Source organism: Lathyrus oleraceus, chromosome 3, assembly GCF_024323335.1.
Source record: "Lathyrus oleraceus cultivar Zhongwan6 chromosome 3, CAAS_Psat_ZW6_1.0, whole genome shotgun sequence".
NCBI classification, from domain to species: Eukaryota; Viridiplantae; Streptophyta; class Magnoliopsida; order Fabales; family Fabaceae; genus Lathyrus; species Lathyrus oleraceus.
This window is the reverse complement of record NC_066581.1, coordinates 242,032,219-242,044,373: the sequence shown is the minus strand read 5'-3', so window position 1 is coordinate 242,044,373 and position 12,155 is coordinate 242,032,219. Positions and strand designations below refer to the sequence as shown.

At 38.0% G+C, this 12,155-nt stretch overlaps 1 protein-coding gene across 1 annotated transcript; it reads right to left on the bottom strand.

Annotated features, from left to right (window-relative positions):
- Window positions 1-2,242: 2,242 nt before the first annotated feature.
- Window positions 2,243-2,830, bottom strand: LOC127129119 (blue copper protein 1a). The gene is made up of 2 exons (XM_051058415.1): window positions 2,668-2,830; window positions 2,243-2,562 (listed from the first exon to the last, which is right to left on the bottom strand). Exons 1-2 carry the CDS (start codon window positions 2,828-2,830, stop codon window positions 2,243-2,245), a joined length of 483 nt encoding a protein of 160 aa, XP_050914372.1.
- Between the last annotated feature and the right edge of the window lie 9,325 nt (window positions 2,831-12,155).

Below are 12,155 nucleotides of genomic sequence, written 5' to 3'. Positions count from 1 at the left end.
AGATCCCTAAAATAGTGTAAACTAGTCCAAGATCTTTCATCTTGAATGTGAAAGTTAAAAAATCTCTTTGTTTCTAAAATTCCATTCATCGCATTGTTAATGATCAACATGTCATCAACATATAGAAAAATATATATTACAATGTTACCACACACCTTTGTGTACAAATATTTGTCACAAGAATTTGGAGTAAATCCATTTGAAAGTATGACAGAGTCAAACTTTTGATGTCATTTTTTGATGCATGTTTTAAACCATATAAGGATTTGACAAGTTTGCACGCCTTTTGTTCATCTCCAAGAAGCACATAACCTTCTGGTTGTTCCATGTAGATTTACTCATCGAGATCACCATTTAAGAATGATGTTTTAACTTCCATTTGATGAACAATAAGGTCATTCAGAGAAGCTAATCCAAGCAATACTCTTATAGTCACCGTCCTTGATACTGGTGCATATGTGTCAAAATAATCAACACCTTATTTTTGTCTGAACCGTTTTGCTACTAATCTAGCCTTGTAGGTGTTTAATGTATTATCACTATAATACTTATTTCTAAATACCCATTTACATCTAATGGGCCTTGAACCCTTTAGAAGATCGACAAGTTCCCAAGTGTGGTTTGAGATAATTGAATTCATTTCATCTTGGAGAACATTTTTCTAAAAAGAAGAGTTTGTTGAAGGCACTGCTTCTTTATAGGTTTTAGGATTATCTTCTAATTGAATAATAAAAGGGATCTTATGAACATCATTCTCGCAATTTCCTCCAACTAGATAAAAGAAAATGAGTTGAGAATCAATTTTATTTGGTCCTAGAACTTTTTCTTTTCGAGCTCTTTTGCTTATCCTAGGCTCGAGTTGTGTTTCAACAATCCCTGAAACACTATCGGGTTATATTTCAACAATTCATAGAGATTCTTCATCACGAGATTCTTCATTCGTGGGAATCTCAGATTCCTTATCCTCCGTGATAAGGTTTTCAAAGAACTCCACATCTCGGGATTCAACGATTACATTATATTCCAAATTTAAAAGTCTATATGCTTTATTGTTGGATGCATATCCTATGAAAGCACATTTGATCCCACTATGACCTAATTTAGTTCTTTTAGGATCCATATTCTTGTAATATGCTACACACCCCCACACTCTAAGAAAACCGATATTAACGGGTGAAGTTTGTTCTATCAAAACGATCCAACTTGACAAGATCCTGGTTCATCACTTTGATGCTTGAAACTGAAGCGTCAATGACCGTGATTTGAAATACTATGAGATTGTTAGATAATGCTTCTAGATTGAGTGGATCCATACTGGAATCGTGAACGAAACACTTTCCTTATAGTATTTCAAGCACCCTCGAATGTCTTAGAGTTTATTTGAAGAAATACTCAGGATAATTCAGCCTATACTCGAGTTTGCACAAGACAGATAAAAACTCGAACGTGGTGAAGAAAATTTAAAAATTCAAACCTAAGCAACGATAAAAAGTAAGAGCAATAACAAGTTATAAGGTCGTGAGTTGCCTGATTGCTTTGATGCATCGTGCCTAAGTGCCGCTTACAAGCCGCCAATGACGCCTCTACGCCACGCCCTCGGATCCAGTGTCGCCACCATCGACAAAGAGGTGTATGGAGGAGACAAGTTGCATAATATTTGAGACCACCACACTAGTTCATGTGACACTTTATCCTCTTTTGTCCTTTTTTTAAATTAATGAACATAACTCTTTATAAATATTTTTAATATGAGTGTCATTTTCGATGTGGAGCTATTTATTGATATTTACTCACTTCCACTTTTCTTATAATTTGGAAACATTTTCATAGACATTTATTTTTCATAAATTACAACAATTTCTTCGTCCTAAGATTAAAAGACTAAGTCAAGATGGTGTAGAGAGGCTATCAACAAACTATTTTTATCAAGTATTGGCCAATCCACTTGTGTGGAGATTCATATTGTTGACTAACCGCTTACTCTTAAATTAACAATTTTTTTCTTAAATGGGAGTCTTTCACATTCTATACTTATATTATTGTTAAGAGTCCAAGGAACACGCCTCTTGATTATTCCACGAAGAATCAATATTGAAATAAAAGTACACTAACATTATAAATAAATCATCATACATAATTTTATTAAATTATTTTAAAACAATGATAACAATGTCTATTCATGTTGTCAATGCAAACTCTTATTTAAACAACATAATATATATCAAGAAAGTCACACTGTCTCTTAAGCAAAAATGGTTGCCATGGCCACTATAGCAGCCATGACGATCCCAAACACGAATGATACAGTAGAGTGAGCATCGGAAGACGGAGGAGGGGAAGGAGCAGGTGCACCGTCTGCAAGAACAGTGATGACAAGCTTCATTTGACGTGCAACACAATGATTAGCTTTTCCACAAATATACCATTTTCTTCCTTCAGTTTTCAATAGAATAACATCTTTTCCGGTCGAAATTGCTTCATTTTCAGGTGGAAAAGTGCAGTTTTGAAAGAGTGTACCATTTACTTTGAAGATGTTGTGCTTTGTATTGTCATAATTGAACACTGCAATAAGTGATAAAAGAAAAGTATAATTTCATCTTAATTAGACAAGTTTATATACTTTAAAATCAATACTAAAATAACAATTTTTTAATTTATTTTTCATACCAAGGTTGTCGCCGACACGAAAAACTTTGTCTTGAGCCCATTGAGTGTAGTTAAAATCAACTGTCCAACCTTTGTCATCACCTACAATGTGATCAGTTGCCATAGCAATTGAAGAAAGCAAAACCATGGAAATTGCAATGAATGTAACACGATGAAGAGCCATTTGATTTGTTCTAAAAGGTAATTTAAGCTAACAATAAGAACTTAAGTGTTATGCAAATGTATTGCTTTGATGATTAGTGATTTGTTAGATTGTATTTTAAGTTGAGGTATATATAGGATTTTGATATTGGTTTAATCGATAATACATTTGGAAGCCTATAAAGTGGAGGGTACCGGATTGGGTCGGCTTTTTACAATGATGGATATGGCATTGTAGAATTTTTAATAATTTGTAAGTGTTAGGTCCTATCTAATAGAATGGAAATGGAAATTATAATATAAAATTAAAGAAAATGAAATATGCATCGTCCTTTGTTTTGGAATGGTGAATTCTTCAATATATGCCATTTGGAACTTGTCAAAGGAAAATAGAAAATGAGATTTAACCTATAAAAAAGAGTAGTTTTTTTTTTCTCACGGCCTGAGTCGACGTATCTGCGCGTTCTTTTCGTAAGCACGTGTTTGCTGGAATTTTCGAAAGGGTTAAAAAGTTCAAAAGAACATTTTTGACATATTGTGTTAATTAAGAAAGTTGAAGTCTCAAAATGAGAGATAAAGATTTGAACTTAGTATTTTTTTTAAAAGAAATATTTCGTCTAGCATTTCGACGGCAGTGTTTTCTCAGGATTTCGACATCAGCAGGACATGTCGACCAGCAGCGTTTTAGCGTGAAAAGGCGTTGATTCAAAGTGAGTAACTGCTTCTTAGTTTTATCCAAAGGGATACATGGAGGACACTTTAGAAGCGGGAAGCATTGTGAAATCTATGTAACGAATGTTGAGGAGAAGAATGCTACAAAACATATATTTTACACTTGTATAAATAGGAGTTCTATCATTAGAATTCAAGGTGTTCTTTTGATTTCACTACAAAACTTAAAGTACCCAACATAGAGAGAAACGAGTTTCACTGAGCAAATCTATGAATTCTGAAACATCATTTTTATTCAAATACAAAGTCTTTTACTTCATTTTATTTTCTTTACAAATCTGCTTTCATTCCTCTATTAATTTTATTGTCACTTTACATTCACTTTTACAAAGTTTACCTTTTAGCATTGTCAAAATCGTTTACATTTCCAACAATCTACCTTTTTGTATTACTTTTTCTCAAAGATTTAGACCAAGTCAAAATCCTCCACTTTTCAACACAAAACTATAAGAAAACTTTTAGCACTATATCCTAGGATTATTTGGTCAATCCTGTAAGAAAACTTCAATAAGAGACTAACATTTGTTTACCAAATTTTAAAGTAAACAAATTGGCACATCCAGTGGCACTTGTGCTAAAACTTTTTTTTATCTTTTATAGATATTAAAGTGTTCATTTATCAAATTGTCTTGCGTACATGGATTATTCTGAATATTTTGTATGTGTTTAAGAAGTGAAAAATCTTTACCAAAAATGACGCGTCCTTCTATGGATAATCCTACTTCATAGACCAATCCTCTAAATGTAGTAGAACAACCAGTCAGATTGACAGTTGAAGAGGCAGTTATTTCAACGCCTCTTAGAACAACTACTCTGATTGTATCGTCAATGTCGGTTGCACCAATACCATCGCAGGGGATAACACCCCGACCGCGACCTGGGAATCCCCTTTTCAACCCTGCAGTTGCAAGACCTTTGTTTGGTTTTCAATGCCAATGAATAATATGGGTTGCCCTTATGGCATGCCAACGTCGATGGTGGCTCGCCTTCACACTAACATGTCGATATATAGTTACAATGCAATGGCCATTGTGCCTTCATATAATCCCCATAATGCATCTGCTTTGACCATAAACAATATGGTTCAACAAGGAGGGATATGTTATATCCCTCAAGCGACACCATCTTTAAATACGACTTTAAGGATGACTATGAGGAAACAGATGGATCAAAGCAACTTAGAAATGGTTAATACTTTGACCCAAGAAATGAGAACTGTATTTAAACCTTCGATTAGAAATACAAACCAAACCTACGAGTTGTTAGCCAATCAAATGGGTCAAATAGTCGACTTTTTCGATAAGCCTCAAGTTCAGGCTCGACCAACCACTCAGATATCAAATGGTAGGAAGGTAGAAACGCCTGAAAACGGGATGGCTAATGTAAATTTAGGCCAAAATCAAGGTTTTCGACCACCATAACCCACTACAAATAGGGAGGACGAAGAATACATAGGTCAGCATAATTCTAGGCATGTAATGGTCCATAGAAATCAAGAAGTTGACCAGGTTCTTCGACATGTCCAACAAAAAAACTTTGGGGAACATAACAATATAACTAATTTGGTCGAACAAATTTTAGCCTAGAGTGTCCTTAATATGGGACTCCATAGACCCAATTTTATATCCCCTTTGTCATAATGCATTCAACAAACTGAGCTCTCTAGGGGTTGGAAAGTCCCAAAGTTTATCAAGTTCGCTGGCAACACTAGTGAACCTACGATCGAACATGTCACTAGGTATCGAGCTGAGGCTTTCGACATAACAAACAATGAGAATTTAAAACTGAAGTATTTTCCAAATTATCTAACGAAAAATGCCATCTTTGACACACTTTTGAGAGGATGAGGAAATATGGATTAAAAATGAATCCATTGAAGTATGTTTTCTGTATCCATGCAGTTGATTTCTTGGGATTCGTGGTGCACAAAAAGGCATATAGCTAAATCAAAACAAAATGAAAGCGATCTTAGATCTAAGGCCTCCTTCAACAAAGAATCGGCTAAAATCTTTGTTGGGGAAAATTAACTTCCTGAGATGATTCTTCTCCAATTTAAGTGGCAAGACTCAGGCTTTCTTGTAACACCCTTCTACCCAAACGACATATTTAAATAGATTATCAGAGTACAACATGTAGAAGAGTTTACATTTCTTACAACATAACAATTATCGCATCACAACATAAAACATATTGTTTATTTTATTAAAACTTCGCAGCGGACAACAACATTAATATTATCATTCATCATATAACAATTCATAATAATGGTTCAACATTATCTCAACAAAACATCTCAACATGTTAGTCATCATAAACAACGTAAATAATAATCAATTATCTATCGAATCCCATAACCCCGGTGTCACATGACCAGAGCATTTGACTCGACTCAGTAGAATAACTCTACACTTATTCTTCAAACCTCAACAATAGCTACTCCTCTTTATCTGCACATTGCTCATCATAGATGAACATAAACACATGCAGAAGGGGTGAGAATTACATTATTAAATAATAATATAACGACAGAAATATAAACATAAATATATTTCACATATGCCAACACAGCTCATCATAATCATCATAATCAACATATTCATGAACATCAACAAAACAACATATCAAATGCAATGCACACACCCATGCATGACTCAACACGACTCGGTATACCCATTTTGTGACCAACTACAGGATCACCACTCCCAGATTCATCACCATAGAATCCGAGTTCCCCGCAAGGAACCAAGCCTCTCAACAAGCCCGGAGTCAACAACATCATTGGAACTCAGTCCGTTCATCACTAGGCATCGGCCTTTCATGAATGCATGCACACCAAGCATGCATCATAATCAACATAGCAACAACAGCATCATATAGTCATGTTATCATCATCATTAACACATTCTATCATAAAAGCATATCACATCATGCCACATAATCAAACACAGTATTATTACACTCTACTAATATCTATACCACTCAAAGCAACGGGACATGATCCCTCGTATACCATGCATCAGCTAAGTTACCTCGCTCAGCCTAAACCACAAAAACTGCACAACAACAGTCCAGGAAAGACCACAATTCTGCCCATACGCGTATTGCCTATGCCCATACGCGTATTGCCCACGCCTGACCAATTCCATACGCGTATTGCCCATGTCCATACGCGTATGCTACGCGTATCACTTCCCCATACGCGTACCACCAGAGACCAAAACACGTTCAAAACATCATCTTCCTCATCCATACGCGTATTGCCTAGTGCCATACGCGTACCAGCAATCTCATACGCGTATTGCCTAGTGCCATACGCGTATGACCAGAAACCAGATCTCCAGATCTGCAATGGCTTCTCTGCTACGAGATCTATCCAAATTCATCCTTCCACAGTCCAAATTTCGCACAAAATTACTCATGTCATCTAATACAATTAGTCTCCTATTCGATTCCACAAATCCTAACATCATTGCATATAATTTCTACGAATTCCTTCGATTAAAATCCTAATTTCGTTCATCCAATATTTCACCATTTTCAGCATATTATTGTTTAATAAGGTTCAGACCCCTTACCTCTTTGGATTGAAGGAAGCTCTGAGCAATCTTTGGCCTTTTCCTCTTCCTTCTCTTTCTCTTCAGCGTTTCTCCCCCCTTTCTCTGACTCTGATGCAAAACACGTGAAACAACCTGAGTCCTCACTTTGGCCTCTTATCAAATTTCCACTTTTACCCTTCCACTCTTCATATTCCATTTATTTTATTATTTAATTATTATTAAAATAAATAACACCTATAATAATAATAATAATAATAAAAATTCCCGATATTATTTAATAATTCCTTTTACCTTCCAATAATCATATTAAATAATATTTAAATTACTCTAACAATATTTGGGGTGTTACAACTCTCCCCCACTTTAGAAGTTTTCGTCCTCGAAAACATACCTCAAGCAAATAGAGCCGGATACGACTCCTTCATCTGATCTTCACGCTCCCAAGTCAAGCTCTCACCAGCTGGACCTCCCCAAACAACTTTCACCAGAGCAATCTTCTTACCTCTCAGGGTCTTCTCTTCTCGGTCATCTATCCGAATTGGCAACACCTCAACGGTCAAATTATCCCTCACCTGGATATCATCCAACTGAACAACATGCGAAGGATCCGCAATATATTTTCTCAACTGAGATACATGAAACACATCATGCAGATTAGAAAGCGACGGCGGTAAAGCTATCCGATACGCCACTTCCCCAACCCTCTTCAAAATCTGATACGGACCCACAAACCTCGGAGTAAGCTTTTTAGACTTTAAAGCTCTACCCACACCCGTCGTCGGAGTAACTCTCAAGAACACATGATCTCCCTCTTGGAACTCAAGTGCCTTTCTCCTGTTATCATGATAACTCTTCTGACGACTCTGAGAAATCTTCATTTTCTCCTGAATCATCTTAACCCTTTCAGTCGTCTGCTGCACAATCTCAGGTCCGAGTACAACACTCTCACCTGATTCATACCAACACAATGGAGTTCTACACCTCCTACCATACAATGCTTCATATGGAGCCATACCGATACTAGCATGAAAACTATTATTATAAGTAAACTCCACCAACGGCAAATAACTATCCCAAGAACCACTCTGCTCCAACACACAAGCTCTCAACAAATCCTCCAAGGATTGGATAGTTCTTTCGGTCTGACCATCAGTCTGAGGATGATAAGCTGAACTCAACCTCAACTTAGTCCCCAACGCTTTCTGCAAACTTTCCCAAAATCTAGAAGTAAATCTGGGATCTCTATCAGACACAATACTGGATGGAATACCATGCAGCCTCACTATCTCCTCAATATACAACTCTGCCAACTTCTCTAAAGAGTGATTAATCTTCATCGGCAAGAAATGCGCCGACTTAGTCAATCGATCCACAATCACCCAAATAGAATCATTACCTTTCACCGTCTTCGGCAATCCCGTCACAAAATCCATGGAAATGCTATCCCACTTCCATTCAGGAATCTTCAAAGGTTGCATCATACCTGCCGGTTTCTGATGTTCAATCTTTGACTTCTGACAAGTCAAACAGGCATACACAAACTTAGCAACATCTCTTTTCATACCAGCCCACCAAAACAACTTCTTCAAATCTTGATACATTTTAGTTGCACCTGGATGGATGCTCAATCCACTCCTATGGCCCTCTTCAAGAATACTCTTTTTCAATTCAGACACCTCAGGAACACAAACTCTACCTTTAAATCGCAGGATGCCATTCTCATCAATCTCAAAATTACCACCATTACCCTGGTTAACCATAGTAATATGATCAACTAGAGCGACGTCAACTTGCTGACCATTCCGAATATCTTCCAGAATTCCACTAGTCAACTTCAGCGTACCCAACTTTACACTATCAGCGGAAACTTCACAACCCAAACTCATATCACGGAACTGTTCAATTAACTCAAGCTCCCGAACCATCATCATAGACATATGTAGAGACTTTCTACTCGGCGCATCTGCAACTACATTAGCCTTACCGGGATGATAACTCAATTCGAAGTCAAAATCCTTCAGTAATTCTAACCACCTTCTCTGCCTCATATTTAACTCTTTCTGATCAAACAGATACTTCAGACTCTTGTGATCACTGAACACTTCGAATCTGGAACCATACAGATAATGCCTCCACATTTTCAACACAAATACAACAGCTGCAAGTTCTAGATCATGCGTAGGATAATTCCTCTCATGAACTTTCAACTGTCTAGAAGCATAAGCTACAACTTTACCATTCTGCATCAAAACACCACCAAGACCCATCAAAGAAGCATCACAATAAACAACGAACGACTCACCAGGATTAGGCAAGATCAACACTGGAGCACTGGTCAACCGCCTCTTCAACTCAACAAAACTCGCCTCACAAGCTGCATCCCACACATACACTTGACCCTTCTTAGTCAACTGCGTCAACGGCAATGCCAACTTAGAGAAGCCCTCAATAAATCTGCGATAATAACCAGCTAACCCCAGAAAACTGCGTATCTCAGTAGCAGACTTCGGAGTCTCCCATTGTAATACAGCATCAACTTTAGCAGGATCGACAGAAATTCCACCACTCGAAATCACATGGCCAAGGAAACTCACTTCCTTCAACCAGAAATCACATTTAGATAACTTTGCATATAATTTCTTTTCTCTTAACACCTGTAAAACAATTCTCAGATGTCCTGCATGCTCTTCTTCCGTCTTAGAATATATCAATATATCATCTATGAACACCACAACAAAATTATCAAGGTACGGATGAAATATACGATTCATATATTCCATAAACACACCTGGAGCATTAGATACACCGAACGGCATCACAGTGTATTCATAATGACCATACCTCGTACGGAAAGCAGTCTTCGCAATATCATCTGACTTCACTCGGATCTGATGATAACCCGACCGCAAATCAATCTTACTGAAAACATGAGCTCCAACCAACTGGTCCATCAAATCATCAATCCTCGGCAATGGATACCGATTCTTGATAGTCACCTTATTCAACTGCCGGTAATCGACACACAACCTCATCGTACCTTCTTTCTTCTTCACTAACAATACTGGTGCACCCCAAGGAGAAACACTTGGACGCACAAACTTCTTCTCAAGCAATTCTTCAAGTTGCTTCTTCAATTCAACTAATTCAGTTGCCGACATTCTATAAGGAGACATCGACACTGGACTCGTACCTGGTATTAAGTCAATGGCAAATTCGACTTCACGTTCTGGAGGTAATTCACTTACATCCTCCGGAAACACATCCTGAAATTCACAGACAACAGGCAAATCTACACTCACCACTTTCTTATTCGCTTGCAGAGACGCAAATAAAGCGAATATCTGAGCTTCATCTTTCACAAATTCCCCCACCTGCCTAGCAGATAGAAATCTTGCCTCATCATTCTCACCAACTTCAGAAAACCGCACCGTCTTACTATAGCAGTTGATAAACACGCCATAGAATTCTAGCCAATTCATTCCCAGAATAATATCAATTTGGTGCAAGGGTAAGCACACCAAATCAACCACGAACTCTCTCTCAAAGATCGTCAAATGACAACCTCGACAGACAACAGAAGTCTTCACAGAACCATTAGCAGGAGTATCTATCACCATACTTCCGCCTAGGGACGACATAATCACACCAATCCTGGTCGCACACTCATACGAAATAAACGAATGAGTAGCACCAGTGTCAACAATAGCAAGCAATTCAACATTATTAATCAAGCAAGTACCTTTAATCAAATTATTTTCTTTAGGAGCTTCAGTCCCACTCAGAGCAAACACCCTACCAGTAGTATGAGCTGCAGTAGCCGCCTTCTTCGGTTTCGAGCACTGCGAACTGATATGGCCTTTCTCGCCACAATTAAAACATGTCGGACCAGCATCCTTACATTCAGTAACTCTATGACCAGCCTGACCGCATCGGAAACATCTCAGCACTTTCTTGGTACAGCTATCAGCACGGTGGCCTGGCTCGCCACACTTGAAACATTTACCAGCCATGGGAGATCCTCCCCCACTTGGCTTCTTCGCATCTACCACTTTCTGCTTACCTTTACCATTTGGAGATGCATAAGGACTACCACGATCCTTATTCTTCTTCTCACTAAGACTCTTGTAGTGAGCAGTCCTAGCCTTGCTATCTTCATCAAATATCCTGCACTTGTTAACCAGTGTAGGAAACCTACGAATCTCCTAGTAACCAATGCCTTGTTTGATCTCGGGACGCAACCCGTTCTCAAACTTGACACACTTGGATTCCTCAGCATCAGCATTATTATAATGAGGACAATACTGCACCAGCTCCTCAAACTTCGAAGCGTAATCAGCAACAGACATGTTACCCTGCTTCAGTCCCAGAAATTCCATCTCCTTCTTACATCGCACATCAGCAGGAAAATATTTCTCCAGAAAGGCCGTCTTGAACCTTTCCCAAGTCATCTCAGTACCTGGTACTTCAATCCTCTGTCGGGTGTTATCCCACCAGTTTTCAGCCTCTTCAGATAACATATGCGTACCAAACTGCACCTTCTGTGCTTCAGTACACGTCATCACCCGGAAAATCTTCTCAATTTCCTTCAGCCAAATCTGAGCACCATCTGGATCATAGCGCCCCTTGAATGTAGGAGGGTTATTCTTCAGAAACCTTCCCAAATTCTTAAACTCGTCGACCGGCGGATTTTGCTGCGCCTGCATAGCCTGTGCCATAGCAGCCAAAGCCTCAGCAATCGCACGGTCATTTTCTCCAGCCATACTCTGCACGACACAACTACAACCGTTAAATATCGACAGTGTCATTTACACTAATCGACCAACAGGGAAAACATCACATTATGACTCGACTGGACTGACAATGCTCTGATACCACTAATGTAACACCCTTCTACCCAAACGACATATTTAAATAGATTATCAGAGTACAACATGTAGAAGAGTTTACATTTCTTACAACATAACAATTATCGCATCACAACATAAAACATATTGTTTATTTTATTAAAACTTCGCAGCGGACAACAACATTAATATTATCATTCATCATATAACAATT

Bases quoted from the DNA above. Each gene is read 5' to 3' on its own strand.
- LOC127129119 (XM_051058415.1), bottom strand. From the start codon at position 2,830: ATGGCTCTTCATCGTGTTACATTCATTGCAATTTCCATGGTTTTGCTT. The intron at 2,563-2,667 runs GTATGAAAAATA...CACTTATTGCAG, and splicing joins TCGTGTCGGCGACAACCTTG to TGTTCAATTATGACAATACA.